Source organism: Mobula hypostoma, chromosome 2 (genome assembly GCF_963921235.1).
Source record: "Mobula hypostoma chromosome 2, sMobHyp1.1, whole genome shotgun sequence".
Taxonomy (NCBI): domain Eukaryota; kingdom Metazoa; phylum Chordata; class Chondrichthyes; order Myliobatiformes; family Myliobatidae; genus Mobula; species Mobula hypostoma.
The window spans coordinates 140,556,027-140,581,569 of record NC_086098.1 but is presented as its reverse complement, the minus strand read 5'-3'; the positions used below and the strand labels follow the sequence as shown (position 1 = coordinate 140,581,569).

The window sequence follows — 25,543 nt, the reverse complement described above, 5'->3', positions numbered from 1 at the left end:
TGCTGGAGCATAATGCCCCCAGTCAGGATACTTTCAACAGTACATCTTTAAAAGTTTGACAGTGTTTGATGATAGATCTTGTTTCTACTGTTGAGAACTGTGGGGAATACAAGATTGTGAACATGAAGACAAAGAGGAGGAGGAGAACAGAATTGGAGCCAACATAAGAGAAAAACAAATATATTTTAACAACATATACATTGTGAAAAGGCATAAAAAACACATTATTGGGAAAAATCTTCCTTCTGATTGTGGTATTGCCTGTACTCGGCTTTGGTTTTTAGATGAGGCTATCATGCTCATAGTGTCTCTACTGGCTCTGACTATCTGATTAATCTCAATCTCATGCTCTTTCCCCATAGTTTGTTAAAACATTAGATATGCATAGAATTGTATTTCAAAAGTTACTTTTGCATCTACTTATACCATTCTCTCAAATGTCCCCATCAAATCCATTCCAAACCTCTGGTGCTATAGAAGTAATGTTTCATCTCCAACTCCTGCATACTTATTCACTGGCAAAATCAGGATATCTATAGAGCAATGACAGACTTTAGCCAGCGCCTAGGTAATTTTCACCCCTCGGTAACCAAGGATATATTCCCAGCAGATTGGTGACCTTTCCACTTTGAAAACTCTTGACCAATTGTATCCTATCTTATCTTGTTGACATAGACTCATAGAGTTATACAGTATGTATACAGGCCATTTGTGCCAACTGGTTCATGCCAAACAAGATTCCTATTGATGCTAGTTCTAGTTGTCTGCATTTGGCCGATACCCCTCTAAACTAGGGGTTCCCAACCTGGGGTCAATGGAACCCTTGATTAATGGTTGGGAAACCTTTCCTATCCATGTTCGAGGCTAAATGCCTTTTAATTGTGTTTAATTTACCTGCCTTAACCCTTTTCCAAAATCCAGTCCCTTGAGTATGGGCAACATCCTTGTAAATATCTTCTGCACTGATTTGCTTAATGACATCTTTCCTTTAGCAAGGTGACCAAAGCTGAACACAATTTTTCAATTACAGCCTCACTGACATCTTCTGCTACTGATGCATCGTAACCCAACTTCTTTTCTCAATGACTGGTGAAGGCCAGTCTGCTAAAAACCTTCTTCACCACCCTGTCTACCTGTGCCATCATTTTCAGGGGACCATGTACTTATATTCCTATGTTCCTTGGTTTTTGCTCCACGAAGAAAAATGTAGTGCTTCTCTTGGTTTTAGGGAATTTTGTCAGTAAAGTTTCAATGGGAAAGTGTTTGGGAAACAATGATCACAACATAAAAAAGACTTAGAATAGTCATGGAAAATGACAAGAAGCAATCAAGTGTAAAAAATACATTGTTGGAGGAGGACTAAATTCAGAGAGTTGCATAAAGATAGAATAAAAAAGGTTAAAAATTAATGGATTAACAGATGAAACAGGAGGTGGAGTATGCGTCCAACCTATCAAGTCCATTCAAAAAGATCACGGCTTAATTTCTACCTCATAATCATTTTCTTGATCCTTCCCATATTTCTTGATTCCTCTAATATCTAGAAATCTATTGATGATTCAGTAAAAGCAATCAAAAATGGAAAATCCCAAAGATTAACCAGTCTCTGAGTGAATAAATTTCTCCTTATTTCATTTTTCAATGGTCTTTGCCTTAATTTGAGACTTTTACCCTACCAGGGGATACATTCATCCTAAATCTACATTATCATGGCCTCTGACTAGTTCACCTCCTAGGAAACAGATGTCATAAGACCATGAGCCCATAAAAACATACGAGCAGAATTAGGCCATTCAGCCCATTGAGTCTGCTCTGCCATTCCATCATGGCTGATCCCGGATCCCACTCAACCTCACCTGCCTTCTTGCCATCCTTTGATGCGCCGACCAATCAGGAAACAACCAACGTCCACCTTAAATATACCAACGGACTTGGCAGAGCATTCGACAGATTCACTACTCTCTGGCTTAAAAAATTCCTCCTTACCTCTGTTCAAAAATGTCACCCCTCAATTTTGAGGCTGTGCCCTCTAGCTCTGGATACCCCCACCATAGAAAACATCTTCTCCACATGAATGCCGAGTCCATTCAGTCACTCCGCATATGAAAACCCATCTTCACAGGAACCACAGTGGTGAATCTTCAATGCACTTACCTCTGTAGCAATATTTCCTTCTTTAGGTCAGTGGACCAGTATTTCACATCATACTCCTGGTGTGTTCTCACAATGTCTGATATAATTGTCGCAAGAAATCCTCACTTCTGTACTCAAATCCTCAAGCAACTAAGAATAATCTATTGAGTAGTTTCATGGTTACCATTAATGAGACAAACTTTCTTCCCCCAAAAAAGAATTCCATATTTACTTAATTAGGTTTAAATTCCCCTGCTGCTGTGATAGGACCTGAACCAGAATATAAGATCAATGGTCAAAACTCCGGTTGCTAGTTCAGTAACTTATTAACCACACTGCATTAATTAGTAAACACATCCCATGAAGGAACATGAAAGGTCATCTGAAAGTAAATATTCTTGTATGAGAATAAAATAAAACAGGAAAAAAGGTGACTTGAGATACCTATAAGGTTTATAGTGTACTAGAGAAGCAAGTTGAGTATAGAAATTATAAAGGAGATTTTAAAAATGAGTAAGGTGCTAAGAAAGGCAATGAGAATAGATTAGAGGCAAACATAAAAGATGACCCAAAAGCCTTTTATAAATGCATGAATAGGAAATGAGTACACAACTATAAGGTAGGTTTGATTAGGAGTTAAATAGAATGCCTGCTTTTGGATGCTGACAGAAAATCAAAGTTTGAACTGAATGTATCAGAGTTTTCACTAGAGACGTTGGCCATAGGGGCTACAAAATGGAGGTGGGTCAAAGAGTAAGTGACAATATTGGATAGGAAGATATTGCTAAATATCGATAATAAATGGCTGGTGGACCTCAAAGTTTTGAGAAGTATCCAGGCTACAGTGTCAATATGGTAACAATACATAATGATAATACCTGGAAATGTTAAAATGGTGCTGGAAAGGAGAAGAGGGATAAAGCTGACATCTACAGTCCATTCACTAAACAGTGAGGATCGGAACCAACTTCAGGAAGACTTAGATTCTTCAGTAAAATTAGCGGGTATTGTGTATGACATTTAATGCAAAGAAGTCAAGTAACAGTTGACTATATGCAAAATACTGGTCAGATTTTAGCACCACACTTTTAGATGAATTTGGAGAGGATGCAGAATGGATTTACCAGAATAAAGGAACTCACTTATACAGAGATGGAAAACCCCTAGTTTTCCACTTAGATCAGGAAAGGTCAGGCGATTAGTTGGTAGAAAAACACATGAATGATTTTGGTAGTGCAAATGAGAGGCATATGTCTAATGAGAGAAAACTCACAAAATAGGCAACAATGATTTAAGGCGATTACCAAATGAGCTAGACGTGACATAAAGACGCACTTTTCAAAGTACCTGGCTGTATTTGGATATGCACTGCTATAAAGCAGATTCACAAGTAACAGTGAAAAAAATGCATAGAATGGAAATGATTAGCTAAAAGATTACGAAAAGGGCACAGGAGAAGAATTAATTGAGCGGACTCTACCAGACAGGGATACAAGGGCAAATTGGTCTCCTTCTGCGCCGAGCCATTCAATAAATTAATGAGCTAGGAGAAAGCATTTAAATACCCACGAGGACAACAGTTAGCTCAGAATTCAGAATCATAACCAGGTTCAATATCACTGGCATGTGTCGTGAAATTTGTTGTTTTGCGGCAGCACTACGTTGTATTACACAGGGATAAAAACTGTAAATTATAATAAGTATATGTAAAAATAAATTTAATAAGTACTGCAAACAGCGAGGGAAAATAATGAGGAAGTGTTCTATTGTCCGTTCAGAAATCTGATGGCGGAGGGGAAGAAGCTGTTTCTGAAACGATGAGTGTGTGTCTTCAGGCTCGTGTACCTCCTCCTTGATGGTAGCAAAGAAAAAATGCATGTCCGGGGTGATGGGGGTCCTTAATGATGGATGCTGCCTTTTTGACTGAGGCATCGCCTCGATGTTGGGGACACTATTGCCCATGACGGAGCTGGCTGAATTTACAGCCTTCTGCATCTTTTCCCCCGATCCTGTCCAGTGGGCCCTCCGTACCAGGTGGTGATGTATCCGGTTAGAATGCGCTCCGCTGTACCTCTTGTGAACTTGCGAGTGTCTTTGGTGACATACCAATTCTCCTCAAGCTTCTAATGAAAGATAGCCGCTGTCTGTGCACCATAAATATCCTCAATTATTCCACTGCACTGCCTTTCCAAGCAATGCATGACGCCGCGTTCATTTTCACAGTACCCACATGAAGTCAACGGAGCGCCAATGTATCTGTACGAAGTGGCGACTGAATCGGTGTGTGAATCGGCCGCGAGGCTTCTCTTCATGAGCATCAAGTGGGCGAAGAGCGTGCCCGCCTTTTCCACGCTCCCATTCCAAGATCAGGTTAGTGCACTCCTTCTTGTCCTACTGTCGATTATCCCAAACACTCAGGCGACGCTGTCCAGTTTACGGAAATCATAAGCAACAGGTGTCTTCACATGAGCGATACCAGTTCATTGCCATCACGGTAAAAGATAGAGAGGGAAGCTAATTCTGGGATGAAATGTGGGCTCTTTCATTGGTTCAGTGAATGGGTTCCCCTAGGTAGGAGGGCGCGCCGACGCTGGACAAGAAATCAAAATCAGGTCATAAATCTTTGGAGAAAAGCCAATAAAAAGCCATTGCAACTGTTTGCAAATATAAAATGGGGGGGGACACATTGTCAAAACTAACAGAGACATTTCTGCGCTTCGTCTCATTCCAGCTAATTCTGTTGGAAGATGCGTGGAGGGAGCTCTTTGTTTTGGGGATAGCCCAATGGGCCATTCCAATCGATTCCAGTACTCTGCTGGCCGTATCCGGTGAGTCGCCGCACATTTATGATATACAGTACTGTAATTAATGTCAAAACACAGTTCACTTGCAATTCTCGGTACGATTGTGACTACACGGAGATAACATACGTCGAAGAAACCTCCTTTAGATTACTTTAGTTTATTATCATAGGCAACGGGGTACATTGAAATTCCTTGGTCGTGTGAAACTGACTGAGGATTATAACGTCAGAGTAGTTACAAAGATCGTAGATTTTAAACTCTTTGTGCAAGTTCGTGGCATTACAAGTTTAACGGTGTGGAAAGTTCCTGGATGCCTATTTGACAAGAAGATCTGCAGATGCTGGAAATCCAAAGTAACACACACACAATGCTGGAGGAACTCGGCAGGTCAGGCAGCATCTGTGGAAATGTACGGGTAGTAGCCAACGTGATGTCATGAAAATCGATTTTTCGTACTTCCGGTAATTGCCCCTACTCCCCACCATTATTCCCTCATTCCCGTTTCCCCCCTCACCTGCCCATCACCTCCCTCTGGTGCGCCTTCCCCTTCCCTTTCTTCCAAGGTCTTCTAGCCTCTCCTGTCAGATTCCCCCTTCTCTTTCACCAATCAACTTCCCAGCTCCACACATCCCTCCCCCTCTCCTGGTTTCATCTACCACCTGCCACCTTCCACCTCTTCCTCCCCTCCCCCCCTTCTTACTCTAACTTCTCACCTTTTCTTTTCCAGTCCCGATGAAGGGTTTCCGCCCGAAATGTCCACCGTTTACAGTACTCCTTTCCATAGATACTGCCTGGCCTGCTGAGTTCCTCCAGCATTTTGTGATGCGGATACCAATCTTCCTGGTTTTAAAATCGACTCAGAAACGAGAAAATCTGGAAATCCGAGCAACACACACAAAACACACTGTCGTGATGTGGCCACACTTTGGTTGGAGGAACAACACCTTATACTCCGTTTGGGTAGCCTCCAACCTGATGAACATCGATTTCTCAAACTTCTACTAATGCCACCCCCTCCCCTTCACCAATACCCATCACCTTGTCCCTCTCTCTTGTTATCTCCATGCCCGCCCATCGCCTTCCTCTGGTGCTCCCCCCCCCCCCTTTTCTTTCTTCATAGTCTTCTGTTTCTTTCACCAATCAACTTCCCAGCTCTTTACTTCATCCCTCCCCCAACAAGTTTCTCTCTCCCTCCTCCCACCTTTTAAATCTACTCCTCAGCATTTTTTCCTCCAGTCCTGCGGAAGGGTCTCGGCCCGAAACGTCGACTATACTTTTTTTTTCCATAGATGCTGCCTGGCCTGCTGAGTTCCTCCAGCATTTTGTGTGTGTTGTTTAAAATCAACTGTCGGGAGCCTCAGCATTTTCAATGAATTCAGCGATCTTGCTAAACTAACTCACAGTAAGGACAATGACAACCCGCCTGATAATTCTGCTGCTGTACGGTACTGGAGTTGTCCGCATGATGGAAAACTACCGGCACGGTGGTAAACAACTGATGGGTGGAGAGGGGATCGCCAGTCTTCTCTCGCTGCCTCTGGTGGCGAGGCCCTTCTGAGATTGAGCCAGTTCTCAAGTCACAGACAGCACAAGCAAAGTATTAACGGCATGTTCATGTTTGCTTTTGAAAGGAATCCAATTTCTACCCATCAAGTGGTGTAAAGTTACGTCCATGAACAGAGACCTAAGTCCCAGTTGATGGTACCTTTCGTTAACTTCGCATATATTAGTCCCATCGTTTTACAATGCTTGCTGAGTATTTGGTAGGTCAAATATGACAGCAGAATATAGTATTAATGGTAAGACTCTTGGTAGTGTGGATGGTCAGAGGGATCTTTGGGTCCCAGTCCACAGGACACTCAAAGCTGCTGCGCAGGTTGATTCTGTGGTTAAATGGCATACGGTGTATTGGCTTTCATCAACCGTAGGATTGAGTTCAAGAGCCAAGAGGTAATGTTACAGCTATATAGGACCCTGGTCAGACCCCACTTGGAGTACTGTGCTCAGTTCTGGTCACCTCACTATAGAAAGGGTGCAGAGGAGATTAACAAGGATGTTGCCTGGATTGGGGAGCATGCCTTATGAGAATAGGTTGAGTGAACTCGGCCTTTTCTCCTTGAAGTGACGGAGCATGAGAGGCGACCTGATAGAGGTGTATAAGATGACGAGAGGCATTGATCGTGTGGATAGTCAGAGGCTTTTTCCCAGGGCTGAAATGGCTAGCACGAGAGGGCACAGTTATAAGGTGCTTGCAAGTAGGTACAGAGGAGATGTCAGGTGTAAGTTTTTTACGCAGAGAGTGGCGAGTGCGTGGAATGGGCTGCCGGCGACGGTGGTGAAGGCGGATACCATAGGGTCTTTTAAGAGACTCCTGGATAGGTACCTGGAGCTTGGAAAAATAGAGGGCTATGGGAATTTCTCAAGTAAGTACACGTTCAGCACAGCATTGTGGGCCGAAGGGCCTGTATGGCGCTGTTTGTTTCCTCTCTGTTTCTGAGTCACCGGATACACAGTCCGATGTCTGACATGCCGCATGCCAGTCATCTCTTGTCATTTGGTCCCCTCGCCCCATGGATTTGTGAAGGCGGAGTGAACGACAGCTGTGTCGCGATGTATCACTGAGAGAGCTAAGTACCAACTATTTACTAACCAGTTAAACTCTCATCACGGATATGGATCACTAGTTTACTTACACAACCACATTCGGTGTTACTCCTAGTTTGAAGGTTTTATAATGAGCAGTACCTTTTTGAATTACTCACTGAATTATTGTATTAATGTCAAAATCGCATAAATTTTTCCGTAACGATCTGAAATCGTTGAAGGTGATGAAATAGACTTTGAAGCGGTTGCTGTGATAAAACTTGCGGAAGGGTTTCCTTCACAAGTCCAGAAACCGATCTGATGCCAGGAAGAAACCGAGTCACTCTAAAGTGACGGACGGAGAGTAAGGCTGACTAAATCCGTCCCTTTCGTTCTCTTTTTCCTCAAGGAATGAACAGCGATAACACCGACTCCCAGAAGTTGAACAAGATCATCGCGGAAATCCATGCTCTGCAGGAAGTGGTGGCGCGATTCCGTCAGCTCCGCGCAGACGCCACTGAATTCGCCTGTTTGAAGTGCATCGTGACGTTCAAAGCCGGTCAGTTCGTAGTCTGTTGCGAGGTGTAAACCTTCGGCATGGATTCCCATTTTAAAACCAAAAGTAAAATCGCAGCATTTCCCAAAGCCCGGGATTTTCGGGCTGTTGTTATCCACATCGCAAACTATCACTGGGAATTTTGTACCTGGAAAACGGGCTTCGTCGTTGCTGATGGCTTTTGGAGTGGTATTAATTAAGTATTTAGGACTAGGGATTCGTCAGCAGCATTGGGATCTCTGAAAGTATACTGAGGTATTTGACGGGAACTTGCTTTAAAATTGGGTACACTGGAGACTGCAGATGCTGGAACCTGGAGCATTAACCTGCTGAAGGAACAGGGGCTCAAGCAGTATCTGCGGGAGGACGTTTGTGTGTGTGTGGGGGGGGGGAGGGGAACCGTTGATTTCTCTAGTCCCAAACCCTTCATCGAGATCGTCCCTATGCAGGGATTCCACCCACACTTTGACAATTTTTCCATCACCACCATCCCTTCAATACCGCCCCCCCCCCCACAAATGCTGGTCCACCTGCCGAGTTCTTCCAGCCAATTGGAATTGATCATTGTCACATGTATCAAGATACAGTGAAAAGCATGTCTTGCATACTGATCATACAGATCAAATCATTACATTGAGATAGAACAAGGGAACACAATAATAACACAAAATAAAGTGTAACAACTACAGAGAAAGTGCAGTGCAGGTAAACAATAAGGTGCAAGATCATTACAAAGTAGATTGTGAGGGCAGGAGTCCATCTTATGGTACTGGGGAACCATTTTATAACAGTGGGGTAGAAGCTGCCCTTGAGTCTGGTGGTATGTGCTTTCAAGCTTTTGTACCTGTGATTCGCCCGATGAAGTGCTTTAAGAAATTGGGGATGAAACGTATCAACTCCTTCCTGAGAAGCGACTTGGATCCTCTCCAATTTGCCTCCTGTCACAGAAGGTCAACACCAGATGCCATTTCACTAGCTCTTCGCTCAGTGCTAGAACATCTGGATAGAGAAGGTGCAGGCATCAGGATGTGCTTCATGTGCTACAGCTTTGTAGTCAATGCTATCATCCCCTCATAACTAATCAATAAGTTCCAAGGCCTAGGATTCAATACCCCCTTGTGAAATTGGGCCCTCGATTCCCTCACTTCAGATTGGCAACAACACCTCCTCCACAATCACCATCAGCACAGGTGTACCACAGGTACTTAGCCCCCTGCTCTACTCACTTTATACTGTACTCATGACTGTGAGACTAAGCACAGCTCCAATGCCATATTTAAGTCTGCTGATGACTTGTTGTGGACTGAATCAAAGGTGGTGACAAACCAGCATACAGGAGGGAGACTGAGAATCTGGCTGAATGGTTGCACGACAAACAACCTCTCACTCAATACTAGCAAAATGGAAGAGCTGATTACTGACTACAAGAGGAGGAAGCCTGGGATCCGTGAACCAGTCCTCATCAGGGGGGTCACAGGTGGGAAAAGTCAGCAACTTTAAATTCCCCAGTGTTATCATTTCAGACCAATCCGTCTGAGGTCCAACATGTAAATGCACAGCAGCACCTCTACTTTCTTAGAAGTTTGCACAGATTTGGTATGACACTGAGAAAACTTTGGTAAACTTCACACACTTGGTGAAAAAAAAGCAGAGAGTTTTAATTTAATTTATTCCTCTCTGGGGATTTGGGGGTCATTAGCAAGGCCAGCATTTACTGTCCATCCCTAAATGCCCTTGAACTGAGTGGCTTGCCAGGCGACTTCAGTGGGCAGGTAAGAGTCACACATGGGGTGGGTTTGGAGTCACACATAGACTAGACTGGGTAAGGATAGCAAATTTCTCCCCTGAGGGGAATGAGGGAACCAAATATCAGATGTATTTTTACAACATTCCAGTGGTTTCTATAATTGTCAAAGTCAACGTTGAGTTTATTGTCATATGCACAGGTACCGTAAATGCATGCAGAGGTGCAATGAAAAAGTTACTTGCAGTAGCATTGCAGCCAGATAGCATCAGAACCACAACCTTCACAAGAGAAATATAGAATTAAATATAAATAATACAAGAAAGAACACATTTAGAGTTTTTAAAAAGCCTTCTGATGCATGTTTACAAGCTTTTGCATCTTCTGTTGAATTGAAGGAGTGGGGGTGGGGGGTGGAGATAGATGGGAGGCATCTTGGATTGATTTTTGCTTTCCTGAGCCCGTGAGAATGTAGACAGAGTTAATGGAGTGGAGGATGTTTTTCATGATGGACTTGTCTGTGTCTACACCCCTGTGCAATTCCTTTCCGTCTCGGGCAGAGCAGTTGTCATATCATGTTTCAATGTATCTGCATATTTTCTGTGGCCCAGCAGTAACAATTGGTGATGGTCACTGCAGACTTGCCAAATCTTCTTAGCCTTCTGAGGAAGTAGAGAAACCGAGTTTGCTTTCATGGCCATAGCATTTGTGTGGTTGGACCAGGACAAGCTTTCTGTGACATTTGCACGTGGGAACTTGAAGCTCTCAAGCATTGATAGTTGCGTCCATTTCTTTGATTGTTTAGTTTGATTATTACTTTTCAGATTGTTAGCTGAATTTATGTTCATCAGCAGTCTAATGGAGCTTGAAACAATCTGCTGTAGGAACTCAAGGAGTTAGGCAACACCTGTGGAGGCAAAGAGATGGGTGACACTTGGGGCATGTCATGACGAAGACTGTGGAGGAGAGATAGCCAGTGTAAAGGGGTGAGGGTGGGAATGACGCACGGACTGGCAAGTGAGGAGTGGTGATGGGCTTCAGCCCTCCCCTTCACCTCTTCGCACTGTCCAACTCCCCCCTACACTCTCAGTCTTGATGCGAAGTCTTGCTCTGAAATGTCAACTGTCGCTTTGTCTCTGCAGATAGAGCCCGATGCACAAACTTCCTCCAGCAGTTTGCTTTTGCTCTAGATTTCAGTGCCTGCAGTCTCTTGTGTCTTCTGGTAGAATTTGAACTTGGTTTTCTGGATCACTAGCTGGTTATTCAAAATGCTCAGTAGATCAGGCAGCACGTGCAGGGAGATCACCAGAATTAGCACCAAGGTGGATGATCTTTCATCACAAGACATGGGAACAGAATTAGGCCATTCAGCCCATCAAATCTGATGATCTGATTCACCATTTGATAATGGCTGATTTACTTCCTGCCCCCAACCCCATTCTCCTGCATTCTCCCCATAACCTTTAATGCCCTTTCTAATCAAGAACCTATCAACATCCACTTTAAATGTACCCAGTGACATGCCTCCACAGCTACCTGTTACAATGAGTTCCACAGATTCACCATCCTCTGGCTAAAGAAAGTCCTCCTTATCGCTGTTCTAAAAGGACATCCTTCTATTTCTAAACTGTGTTCTCTTGTCCTAGATTCTCTCTGTATTGAAAATATCCTCTGCATGCCCACTCTATCCAGGCCTTTCAATGCTCAGTAGGTTTCACTAAGGTCACCCAGAGCCATCAAACACTCCTCACATGTTAACTCTTTCTTCCCAGGATCATTCTTGTAAACCTCCTCTGGACCCTTTTCAACGCCATCCATCCTTTCTTAAATATGGGGTCCAAAACTGCCCATAATACTACATGTGTGGTCCGACCAATGACTTATAAAGCCTTAGCATTACATCCTTGCTTTCATATTCTAGTCCTCTCAAAACGAATGCTAACATTGCATTTGCCTTCCTTATTACCAACTGACCCTGCAAGTTAACCTTCAGGGAATCCTGCACGAGGACTCCCAAGTCCTTTTGCACCTCTGAGTTCTGAATTTTAGAAAATAGTCTACACCTGTGTTCGTTCTACCAAAGTGCATGGCTATACACTTCCCTACACTAAGTTCCATCTGACACTTCTTTGCTCATTCTCCTAATCTGGACAAGTCCTTCCTCAACACTACCAGCTCCTCTACCTCTTTTTGTATCATCTGCAAACCTGGACGCACAGCCATCCATTCCCTCATCTAGGTCATTAACATACAGCGTGAAAAGTAGTGGACCCAACTCCAGCCCCTGTGGAACTCCACTGGTCACTGGCAGCCAACGAGCAGCAGATAAAAGTAATCAGAACAGATAAAAATTAGGAACCAGGTATCTGTTCATCTGCAGAGAGGGATAATAGGTGTGGCGAGCAATGAAATATAGGATGAGAGCAAGAGAATGGTGTTGGCTGAAAGAGGATATGAAGGGTGGGGAGTAGCTCATTAGAATGCTAGAGGTAAGCAACTTCTACAGGGAGTACCTGGGGGAAGTTCCAAAACAAACTGCAGAGGTTGGCCATCTGAAATCGTTCAAATCAAGGCTCGTTTTGATAGGTGTTCAGATCTACAATGTTTGTAGATCAAAATGCTTTAAGGTACCTTTGGTCCCCAGAGAATCACTTAGCTTATTAATGGACAACCGACAAGGCACTTGAATCCATCCAAGTACAACCCTCGACAATGCAGAAACACCTCCAAGGGTGAGAACAGCAAAGGAATTAACACCAGTTACGTGGAGTACGGATTCACCCATCGGAACTCAACATCACCAGCCTTACATAAGGCCATATATTTTGTACGTAATTGACTTGTGTCTTTTGTTGATGCATGAATGTGCTCTATAATGTTCAAAAACAAAAGAAAAGTTAAAGGTTCACTGAAAGTAGATCACATTTGCAAGCCTATTTTGAATCATGTGTTTAGAAAATTGCTTCTTTCCTTCTCGCTTGGTCTAGATCATGAGGCTATTTTCATAGCACAGTGTCTCACCATGGCCTCTTCTCTGCAGTCCCTGCTCACCACAACACCCAGCCCACTACCTGCAACCATCTTCACCCATCTTACCACAATCTATTACACCTACCGTCATTTCCCAATCTACTAGCACATCTCTACTTCCATGACCACCTCATCTTTCAAAGCACCATCACCCAACCTCATTAACACCCAACTCCCTGTCACTCCGTCGCCACGCCCCACCACCATCACCCACCATACCCTCCCACTTCTGTTTATTTAATGATAGTTTTATGTTGTGATTTGATGAAGCCATTTAACAGAACAAATTTTTTCTCTCTAGGGAAAGATTACCAAAGACTACAATGTTATTAATTGCGTTCTTTCTCTCTCTCTTTTTTACCCCTAGTTCCAACACAGAGTGGCTCAGAGCTAAGGAATTTCCGCAATGCTTCAGCAATCGCAGCTCTGCAAGATGAGGCTCAGCTCACCCTTAATAGCTACATCCACACCAGGTAGAAGAGAGAGTGGGGCCTGCACCCACACTGGAGTACATGTTAAGTGCATCTGGGTCGCAAGGGTGAAACGGGTTTCCTTAGAGGTTAATTACTGTCTCATGACCTTCAGATTTGCTAACCATAATAAGTAAAGAAATCCCTGAACTGATCAAAATAGCTTAAAAAGCTCAAAATAGTTTATACCCCTGTTCTAAAACACACAAGCAAGCCCCGAATTCCCATTATTTAATTTCTGAATGATTCCCATTGTTCACATGTAAACATACTGGCTTCAGTACATTTTTGCCAGCTTCTGTCTTAGGATATTGAAATCAACTTTCCCCAGGACCTTAATTTCTGGTCTATTCCAATCCTTTTCTGTAACTGCCTTGAAACTTACAGAGCTATGTTCTTCCACAGACACTCCCCTCACTGTGCCTGTATTGTCTCTTCTCTCGTGGGATTATCCACATACCGGCTCAAATATCTATCCTGGATGGACTTTAAAAATTTCACCCCCTCTGAACCTTCACACTAAATCAATCCCAGTTAACATTAGGGAAGTTGCAATCCCTTCCTATTATGATCCTATTTGCCATCATATCCTTTCCTGCTGCTGATTAGGAGACCTGCAGTATACCCCAATGATTCATCACCCACTTGCTGCTTCCAAAGTACAATCTGAACTCACTTAAAGAGCATTTTGGGATGTACTTTCTCCTTCTTATAGTCATAGACACCTTGATTAATATTGCAATGTGCACTACCTGCTCGTTAATATGCTAACTATTTACCATCCTGGAACATTGAGTTGACAGTCCCTTCAATATTTTATCTATGTCTCCATGATAAAATCATATTCCCATTGATAATCAATGCCTGCAGTTTATTCGGCTTTACTTTTGTCAAACTCCTTGCTTTAAAATAGTTGCAATCCTGCTTTGCATTTCTCTGATGCGCCTTTCCATGTCAATGTATGCTCTGTTGACTGGACTGACTTAATTTTCCTTCTGTATTTGGCTGACCATCACCCCTACCATACCCCTAATCTGTGGAGCATTAGTCTGTCAAATCAATTAAACCAACCACTTACAGCGTTTGCAAGCCAGCCCGCAAGCCTGCCAGGCCTGTTCTGGTTCAGATACAACCCATTCAGCTTGTGCAAGTCACACTTTTCCCAGAAATGGTCCCAGTGATCCTGAAATCTAAACCTCTCCTTTCTCACTAGCTTTCCAGCCATGTATTTGCTTAGTTTATACTTCTGTTCCTAAAGTCATGTACATATGACCGGATGTAATCGCAAGATGACAATTTAGAAGGTACTGCATATGAACCTGCTAGGGACTTCCTTGACTCAAGTTACACAACCTCATTGCTCATTTTATCTATATAATTAATACCTAAGTGATTCAAGGTTTCTGACTCTTTACCCTCTGCTTTTTGAATGGCCTACAACTGTTCTGTGACAGTATTGACCCCGCCACTGGGGAGGCATCACACCAGCTAAATTCACGTTTCTGGCCACAGAAGCTTATGTCTGCTCTGCTCACTATTAAGTCTTCTACAGTTATTACCCTTGGACTGTTGCAGAGAAACAATTTTGGAGTGAAATGCACTTTTCGTTTCTCTGAATACCAACCTCCCTTCATTTCTCTGCTCAGTGATCTCCCTCTCCCCCCCTCTCTCTCCCCCCTCCCTCTCTCCCTCCCTCTCTCCCTCCCTCTCTCCCTCCCTCTCTCTCTCCCTCTCTCTCTCTTCACCACCCCCCCATCCTTAAACTGCTATTTGCAGTGTTTCTGCTATTTCGCTCCCCATGCTCAAATCCAGAATATTTACTCTGTGTCCACTTTATTAGGTAAAGGAGTGGAACCCAGTGTTGTCATCTGCTGCTGTACCTCATTCACTTCAAGGATTGATGTATTGTGCATTCAGAGATGCTCTTTTGCACACCACTGTTGTAATGTATGGTTATTTGAGTTACTGTCGCCTTCCTGTCAGCTTGAACCAGACTGGCCATTCCCCTCTGGCCTCTTTCATTTACAAGGCTTTTTTTTGTCCACAGAACCGCTGCTGCTCATTTGGATTTTTTTTTTGTTTCTCGCACCATTCTCTGTAAAATCTACAGACTGTTGTGCATGATCAGCTGTTTCTGAGATACTCAAAACTGCCACCAATAATCAATCCACAGTCAAAGTCATTTAGATCACCTTTTTTTCCCATTTTGATGTTTGGTCTGAGCAACAGCTTCATCTCTTGACCATGTCTGCATGCTTTTATGCATTGAGTTGATGCCAGATGATTGGCTGGTTAGATATTTGCATTAACGAGGTATAGAGGTGTACCTAATAAAGTGGCCACTGAGGGTATAGGCCTGGAGAAGGAAAACAGAACTTTTGAGGTCGACTACCAATTGCAATATTCCAGCTGAAAACTGCTCTTCTTTTCAACCTCTGTCTGACTTCACATCCATGAAGCTCTGACCTTGTTACTCTAGGACTGTGGTTTACTATCGGTCTCTTAAGGGACACCTTATCAAATCACATTGAGAATCATCACTCTATTTCATGTATCTGTATATATGTTATTTCTTAAAAGCATTTTTTAAAAGTTTTTCAGGCCTGGGTTCTCTCTAAGAGATTCGTAATAATTTTTATTAAATAACCCATTTTTTTCTACGTGAGTATTAATTGTATCATGCTCATTACAGGTGTTTAACTATTGTCAACATTATGCTTTATGTTTTCCTTTTTTGCTTCTGTGCTAAGGGTTACACCTTCCTTTTGTTTTCTGCTGACACTTGTCAGAGTTTGGTTTTTATTTAATATGTAAAGGAGCTTTACTCCCCCCCCCAAAAAAAAGTTGATGAAGTTAAGGTGCATTGTGTGTTACTGCTGCCCTCGTCAATATACCATGTTGCTATTAACTTCCTGGTCAACTAATAAAAACACTAAACAGGCGTGTTCAAGGCAATGCTATGGGTACATAAAGCACTGATGCAGCATTTTAATTTACAAAATAGGCTGACATTCTTTCATTTTTGGCAGTAATGTTTTACATTAAATCAGTTTTATCCCAGTAACGAAAACAGAAACGCTCAGCAGTTCAGCCACTTCTGTAAGTGGTGTTGTTGGGTGCAAAGTACAAGGATGGGGTCTTAAATCTACAGTGGAAATGGAATATGCTGCACATCCTCTTCAACCCAGGCAGCATATATGGAGAGAAGAACGAAGTTAACTTCTCACGCCAGTTTAAAATAATCTTAAATATAAACAGCCAAGTACAATTTGGGAGTGATGTGATGGTGATCACATCTGATAAAGGTGAGGGAAATGCTCCTTCACAACTCTACACGCCAGCAGTACAGAAGATCATTTGATGGGGGGGGGGGGTTGCTTTTCAGTCTGTTAGGTCGTTCCCTGCCGCCACACAACACACGCTGTGGATATGTGTTGGTCCCCTCTATTGACCTCGGGTTAACCGGAGGGAGATTTGTTTCTGCACAGGTTCAAGAAGGCAGCTCACCAACACCACCATCTTCTCAGGGGCAGTTAGAGATGGGCAACTAAATGCAGCCTCGGTCTGCGAAACCCACGTACCCTTTGCGTGAGTGAAACAAAACTCCGCAAGTGGAGAATTGTAGATCGGGAGATGTGCGCGACGGCGCGTCGAAACATTCACCCGGGCTTCCGCGCTTAAACTCTTGACATATGAACACCGTGTTAACCCTTACAAGGGAAAGTATTGTCTGCCCTCAAAATGCTAACTGTCTTTTCTCCGTACTCCCCAGATACCCAACACAGCCGTGTCGCTTTGGCAAGTTACTTCTACTTCTGCCGGCCTTACGTTCCGTCAACCCTTCGACTATTGAGGAAGTGTTTTTCAAGAAAACGATCGGCAATGTCCCTATCACAAGACTTTTGTCAGACATGTACAAATCCAGCGATATTTAACTCTTAAGTCTTTCCTACACGGATAATCAACCTCGCCGGTGTTATAATTGAAACTTCTTAAGCAGACTAACAACATTCATGACTCTTACTGTCAAACACATGTTTTGTGTGCCTAAATAAAACTGGGCCAAGGGTTGTTGATATTGTGTAGCACGCCACCCGAAAACTGCCCGTCCTGCAACTCGAACTGTTTGAAGCTCGCACCAATCCAAACGCGAGCCCAGACTTGAACATTGTCCTTCTCCACAGAAGCCATCAGAAAACTGGCAAGTCCGACATATCCCTATGAACGTTTTGGGGGCTTCTCGATGCTGACGGTGGGCGAAATGTTGCTCAGGTGGCTAGACCAACTTGACTGATCCTTAAACTGAATGGAATCGAAAAAGCGGCCGAAGCTAACTTCAATGTGGCAAAACTCAAAACTTCCCATCTGTCGCGTTTCCAAAATAATTCTTGCCAAAATCACAAATGGTCTTTAAAACGTAGTCTTCAACTGATCTGTTAGTTATACTGTACCAGGCTGCAAGAAAGCAACAGTTTAGATTATTCACGAACAGGCGCCTGCATGTTTGTACGGTAGTGGTATTTCCCAGTATACTTACTCCTGCGGTTCTTAGTAGATCGTTTTAATTTTCTTTTTTTTTTCGTTGTCGTTGTTAACATTTCAAACGTGGGTGTAAGGTCAACACGTGTACATGAGACAAGCCAAATGTGAAGTCTGAAGCGACGGATCCAGCAGCTGTTCGGTGACGTAAGTACTGAGACCAAAGGAGAGGGCAGCTTGACTCTCGGCGGGAAAACTGCGAGAACAATCGTGCAGGCAGATCCTAAATCCTGCTGCTCTGACACAAGATAGAAGGCTTTCGTTCTGGCAGGAGACCAACTGGAGAAAGTTTGTCTAATCACAGACTCCATTATAAGTGCCTTTTTTTTTGTTGTCTTAAACTTTTGGTTAAACTAGCAGTGCAGTTTGAACGCGGTAGGGAAGGAGATCCCACTGTTGGTTGGGACGCCGAAGTACACCGTTTATTCCGTCTTGGAGCGAGAAGCGTGGAGTGGACGAGATACCTTTCAAATAAGCACTGAGAAAATCAGCACTTGGATATTCCTTTCTCTCCAACGGAACGTTTATTGCGTTGTTCTGTGCATAAGTATCAGATGTAACTGAGTTGTCAAGACCCTTGTAATTCATTTGGAATAGAGAATAATTATACAATTAAATGTCAACGTTCAGAAGTCTCCTTGGACGACAAGATAAATCTCTGAAAATACAAGTAACTCGGGTTACTCTTAATGGTGTCCGCCGCATCTTCTTACATGTGTTTAATACCAATAGTGTGTTTGCCCTGGCCGTGTAGCGGTTCGGTTTTAGCTAAATAACTGGAATGCCAGGTTTGCAAAGATGAAGCCGATATGAATCTGAAATAAAAACAGAAAATGCTGTGGATGTGCAGTAGGCCAGGCAACGGTCTGTGGAGAGCGAAACAGAATTTGCATTTCAGGTAGACAATCTGTCTTTGGCTGTGGTTTCGTGGAAGACCAATATCCAGAAACTCGGCATAGAATTAATTATTGTCTGAAGCAATATTTTAATGCCAACTAATAGTGGATACACCGTGTATGACTTGTCTTCTATGCCTGCTTGAACCATTGCAGCATTAGATGAGTAATCAATTTTGCAGTATCTTTCTCGGCCGCCCTACTTCAAACCGAGTCTCACCTAGTCTCACTCACCACTCATCATCCTTGTCCGAGGTAAACGCCAATAGCTCGTTGGTCATGCAGAAAATTACAGTCAAAATCGGTCACCCGGTTTCCCAGTTTCCTTAACAACTTCCCATATCCTGCCTCTGAAATTTCGTTAGGGTTTAAGAGCCGCTCTGAATTACTGGAAGGCTGCAGCATGAATCGCCTCACTGATTTCCTGTCGGGTCACTCATTGAACAACTGGCAATCCGCGCCTTCTTCCAATAATCCTGCAACTTCCCCCTGCATTTCCCAACTACATTTGACTCTACATCCAATAACCCCACCCTTAACCTCTTTGGCAGTGCATTCCAAACCCCGGTATATAAGAAAAAGTTTTCTTAAAAACCGCTTTGAATTTGCATTCAGTCTATAGCATTTGGTTTCTATCCCTTCGCCAATGGGAACAGCTTACCTTAAGAACATTTGAAAAAGAGGCAGGGCTTGGCTGTTCAACACCTTGCTCCTGCTTTAATCTTCCGAAAAACCATAGCTGATCTTTTTCCTTCTACCACTCTTTCGCAGTAACCCGTATCCATTGATTAATTACCTAAAAAAGGACATGCATTTTCTTTTTATCCCTATCTATTCCATGTAGATTTTTCATGATTTAAAATATATCTTACACAACCCCTAATCAACCGTTCTTTTACCCCAAGGAAAGCTGCTCTGCTTCTCCATTCTATGACAAAGCTAATGTTCTTCATACCAGCCCCGATGAAGGATCTCAGGCCAAAATGTTGACTTTTTATTGCTCTCCATAGATCCTGTCTGACCCGCCGAGTTCCTCCAGTATGTTGTATGTGTTATTTTTCATACCTGAAATAATTGGAGTAAATCTCTCCTACACCCTCACAAAGGCTTCCATACATTTCCTTGTGTGGTGCCAAGAATGACACAATATGTTTTTCTTATAGAGGCTCATCATGATTTTCTTTCTCTTGTGTTCTATGCCTCTGTTTATAAAGCAATATCGTCAATATCTTTTTTTCACTTTTCTTTCAGCTCTCCTGCCACTTGCTGACAATTTAAATATTCTGTTTTCGTATTGTACCATATTGAGAATTCTGCCCTCCTGTTTATATTTCCTCTCTTTGTACTTTCCATAAAATGTAACATGTCACAACTTTCTACACTGAGGTCCACATTTCCACCTATTCCTCTAAGCTTTTTGCATCCTCTCCCATTACCACTCTCCTCATAGTTCACTGTGCTTCCATCTACGTGTTTGGAAGCCGGGTTCTGTAAACCCAGTTCCACTGCAACGTACGTTAACAACAGCCGTGGCCCAGGTACCAGTCCCTGGGAAAATGCACAGTATAACATCATCCAGCTGGCTAAATAACCTTTCACTAGTCTCTTTTCCCCGATCTCTGCTGCAATTGCACCTTCTATTTCACGTGCTCCAGATTCCTTTAATCTGGCCTCTTTATCCTAACGCTTTTCACTTGGCTGCAGTTTCCATTATATTGACATTCTCTTTGTAGGAATCTTTCTCTATTGAGGTGCTGAACTTGAGTCAGTAGTAGCGCTCCTTCTTTTGAGTTAAGAGACTATGGGTTCGCGTTCCACTTCTCCACCATCCCCCCAGCATACTACAACGGCAAGAGCACGAAACATAAGATGTTGTTGTTCCATTGTTCTGCATGGTCATCCTGTATTACATCATTGAAGAGCAACTACAAACTTCCAACAGGTTACCACATTCATTTTCCCTTCTGGAGAGGGGAGCTTCAGACTCATCTCCAATTCATTCCTGATGAATGCAACTTTCCAATCCTTGCAGCAGTTTAGTAAACACATTTTAGACTTCCTCTCATATCACCACTGCTTTTTGATATCCGAATCTCCATCGTGCTTCAGGGACATGGTCCAAGTGACATTGTACGTACACTTAAAATTATTTTTTTATTTCTTTATTTTAACACCCTCGACTTATATCTTGATGCTTTGAGCTGTCTTTTCTTATGTCACTGAGCTCTACCAACCATTTTATTGAGTTATTTACCCTCACATCCCTCTGCTCTGCAATCAGTCACTAGCCTTCTAAGGGAGCATGTGAATTACAATATTTTCTGTCTAAAATGAACCATGTTACACACTTACAATGAAACTTGGTTACCAGTTAATTGCCGAACAGAAAATCCTCACAATTTAATCTGATTCAGCATTCTTATCCACCAGTGGTAACCAATCACTCCCTTACTTCTCCATGCATTTTGAAATTGCTCTCTTAATTCCTGAGTCCAAGTGGTTAAGGTAACTGGTGAGAAATAGTGGTTCCAGCAACAATGTTTTTAAAGAAACCCTTCCCAGTACTGCCTGCCTAATTTGGTGTCTATTAATTTGAAAAATCTCAATGCATTCTGACCTTTTTATGTGTTGCCTGAACTGAGACATTGAGGGAGCGATGTGCTGCAGACAACGCAATCTTTTCAAACAGATTTTTAAAGAGGCAAAGATCTCAAAACCCTAAATGCTGGCAGCATCTCAAACCATATTTATCCCTCATTGCTAAGGACAAATTTTCAGATCATCTTGACATTATTTTTAGAGGAATTCTGTTACATTTAAATTAGCAGCTATATTCTGCACTACAACCTCAACAACACTACAGAAGTACCTAATTTACTGTAAAGCATTCCAGAATGTCTTGTGGTGATATATTCTCTATGTAAATAAAAATCATTATGGTCTTTCAAAACTGTTCAAACATTCCCCTTTTACTTTTCTTCATCCACTAGTATTCCCAGTTGGTGAAATGGTTTAAGGTGAATAAGGAGCAAAAGTAGGTCACTTGACACCTCAAGTGTTCTTCACTGATCGCAGGTAATCTGAAAGCCGTTTCAATTCTGTACTCTGCCAACCCGAGGTAATTTTTCGCACTTTGCTTATCAGGAATCCATCTATTGCCACCTAAAAAAATGCATTATGTGAAAGACAGGGCACAAATGCAAATAAAAGAAAAGATTTTGTTTCAAAAGTTAATTTTTTGTTTCCTTTGATCAGTACTAGAATTGCAAAGTCCGTTTGATGAATTACCCACATCATCCAGGCCTCTGAACAGTAGCCAAGATGTGAGGTACAAATTAACAACATGAGATAGAAAAAGCATGTAAAACTGGTAACGTTGCAACAGTTAAAGGGGATTTCAATATGCAGGTAGATTGGGAAAATCAGGTTGGTTCTAGATCCCAAGAAAAGGGATTTGTGGAATGCCTACAAGACGAGTTTTTAGAGCAGCTTGTAGTTGAGCTCACCAGAGGAAAGGCAATTCTGTTGTGTAATAAACTAGATTTAATTCAGGAGCTTAAGGTCAAGGAACCCCTAGGACAAGTGATTACAATATCACAAAAATTATCCTGTTTTTTGAGAAGGAGAAGCTAAAATCAGATGCATCAGTATTACAGTAAAGGGAATTACAGAGGCATGAGAGAGGAGATGGCCAAAGTTCATTGGAAGGGGACACTAGCAGGAATGGTAAAAGAACAGCAATAGCTAGAGTTTCTGGGAGCAATTTGGAAAGCACATGATAGGCATCCCAAAGAAGAAATATTCTAGAGAGAGGATGAGATATCCTAGTCAGGGAAAATGTCACAGCAGTGTTCAGTCAGAACAGACTGGAGAGATCACCTAGTGAGGCTTTATGGGTAGAACCGAGGAATAAGAAAGGTATGACCACATTGATGGAATTATATTATAAACCATCCAACAGTCCGAGATTTAAAGGTGCAAATTTATAGAGAGATCACAGACTATTGCAAAATACATAAGCTTGTGATTCTAGGTGATTTTTACTTTCCACATATTGGCTGGAATTCCCATACTGTAGAAGTTCTGGATGGGAAAGTGTTTGTCAAACATGTTCAGGGAAGTTTCCTTAATCAGTACATTAAAGTCCCAACTAGAGAGAGTGTGATATTGGATCTCCTAGTAGGGAATGAAACAGGGCAGGCGACAGATGTTTGTATAAGGGAACACTTTGCATCTAGTTATCATAATGCCATTAGTTTCAAGGTAATTATAAAAATGCATAGGTCTTGTCTTCCGGTTGAGATTCTAAATTGGAGAAAGGCCAATTTTGATAGTATCAGAAAGGATCTGACAAGTGTGGATTGGGATAGTTATTTTTTCTGGAAAATGTGTGCTTGTTAAGTGGGAGGCCTTCCTACTTTGAGAGTACGGAGTTTGTATGTTCCTGTCAATAAAAGGCAAGGATAGCATGTTTATGGAATTTTGCTTTTTTGAGAAATACAGTATTGATGTGCTAGATAAGAAAAAGGAGGTACTTAGTAAGTACAGGCAGGCAGGAACAAACGAGATACTTGAGGAGTGTAAGAAATGCAAGAGGACATGTAGACAGGAAATCAGGAGGACTGAAAGACATGAAGTTGCTCTAGCAGACAAGGTAAAGGAGAATCCCAAGGGCTTCTACAGATATATTAAGAGCAAAAGGATAGCAAGGGACAAAATTGGTCCTCTGGAAGATCAGAATGGTAATCTATGCATGGAGTCAAAAGAGATGGGGGAGATATTAAATGGATTTTTTGCATCTGTATTTACAGGGGAGATGGACACTCAAGGTGAGGTAAAGCAGCAGTGGGGTCATGGACCCTATACAGATTACAGAGGAGGAGGTGTTTGCTGTCTTGAGGCAAATTAGGGTGGGTAAATCCCAAGGGCCTGATAAGGTGTTCCCCCAGACCCTGTGGGAAGCTATGGTAGAAATTGAACAGTCTCTAGTAGAGATATTTAAAACATCCTTAGGTACCAGAGAATTGGAGGATAGTGAATATTGTTATGTTGTTTGAGAAAGGCTATAAGATAAGCCAAGAACCTATTGGCCGATGAGCCTGATAACAGTAGTGGGAAAGATAGACAATGACAGATTAGGGATAGTCAACATGGCTTTGTTCATGGTAAATCATATCTAACTAATCTTATAGAGTTTTTTCAAGTAAGTTACCAGCAAAGTGGATGAAGGGGAGACAGTGGATATGCCTACATGGACTTTAGCCAGGCCTTTGACAAAATCCCACATGGGAGGCTGGTCAAGAAGGTTCAGTTGCTTGTCGTTCAAGATGAGGTGATAAATTAGATTAGACATTGGCTTTGTGAAGAAGCCAGAAAGTGGTTGTAGATGGTTGCCTCTCTGAATGGACACCTGCAACTAGTGGTGTGCCACAGGGATCGGTGCTGTGTCCATTGTTGTTTGTCATCTATTCAATGATCTGGATGATAATGTGGTTAACAGGATTAGCAAATTTGCGGATGACTCCATGATTGGGGGTTTAGTTGGCACTGAAGAAGACTATCAAAGCTTGCAGTGGGATCTGGACCAGCTAGCTGAAAAATGGCAGATGGAATTTAATGCAGACAAATGTAAGGCAAATGGTCCTCCATTTTGGGAGGACCAACTAGAGTGGGTCTCACACAGTGAGTGGTAGGGCACAGGGGAGTACGGTAGAATGGACGGATCTGGGAGTACAAATCCATAATTCCTTGAAAGTGGAGTCACAGGTAGATAGGATCATAAAGAAAGCTTTTGGTACATTGGCCTTCATAAATCAAAGTATTGAGCAAAGGAGTTGGAATGTTATGTTGTATAAGACGTTGGTGAGGCCTAATTTGGAGTATTGTTTGCAGTTTTGGTCACCTACCTAAAGGAAAGATGTAAATAAGACTGAAAGAGTGCAGAGAAAATTTACAAGGCTGTCGCTGGGTCTGGAGGACCTGAGTTATAAGGAGAGATTGAATAGGTTGGGACTTTATACCCTAGAATGTAGAAGATTGAGTGGCAATTTGGTGGAGGTATATAAAATTATGAGGGGTATAGATACGATAAATGTAAGCAGGCTTTTTCCACTGAGCTTGGGTGAGATTCCACCTATAGGCCATGGGTTAAGGGTGAAAGGTGAAATAGTTAAAGGCGAACTTCTTCAATCAGACGGTGGAGAGTGTGTGGAACAAGCTGCAGGTGTAGGTGCTGGATGTGGGGTCGATTTCAACGTTTAAAAAATTGGATAGGTACAATGATGGGAGGGGTATGGAGGGCTAAGGTCTGGGTACAGGTCAATGGGATTAGACAGATTAATGGTTCAACACAAAGTAGTTATACTGAAGGGCCTGTTTCTGTGCTATTGGAGGACATATAATATAGGAAAAAATTGGTGAAAAACTAAAGGATTGGAAAGGTTTTAAAACAGAAGGCAACAGAAAAAGCCTTATGGAGGGAAAGAGAAGGTAAGCTCCCAATAATATCAAAGAGATACCAGAAGAGTTCAGATACATAAAGGGTAAAGGAGAGGCAAGAGTGGATATCGAACTGCTGAAAAATGATGCTAGAGAGGGAGTGAATCACAAACATGAGAAATTCTGAGTCCTGAAGAAGGATGTTGGCATGAAATGTTGACTGTTTACACTTCTACAATTTGCCTACTGACACAACCGATCAACAGATGACGCAATAGCCACAGCTCTACACATTGTCCTTACACATCTGGAGAAGAAGGATGCTTATGTTAGAACACTGTTCTTGGACT

The 25,543-nt window shown here is 42.4% G+C and overlaps 1 protein-coding gene across 1 annotated transcript in view; it reads left to right on the top strand.

Annotated features, from left to right (window-relative positions):
* nr2e1 (nuclear receptor subfamily 2, group E, member 1) overlaps nucleotides 1-21,939 on the top strand; it is a 40,696-nt gene extending 18,757 nt beyond the window's left edge. Inside the window, exons 5-9 of the mRNA XM_063040805.1 lie at nucleotides 4,357-4,503; nucleotides 4,865-4,961; nucleotides 7,930-8,079; nucleotides 13,218-13,323; nucleotides 17,093-21,939. Of these exons, the coding sequence (XP_062896875.1) occupies nucleotides 4,357-4,503; nucleotides 4,865-4,961; nucleotides 7,930-8,079; nucleotides 13,218-13,323; nucleotides 17,093-17,255 (663 nt within the window). The 3' untranslated portion in view covers nucleotides 17,256-21,939. The remainder of the gene's footprint in view (nucleotides 1-4,356; nucleotides 4,504-4,864; nucleotides 4,962-7,929; nucleotides 8,080-13,217; nucleotides 13,324-17,092) is intronic.
* The last annotated feature ends 3,604 nt before the right edge of the window (nucleotides 21,940-25,543 follow it).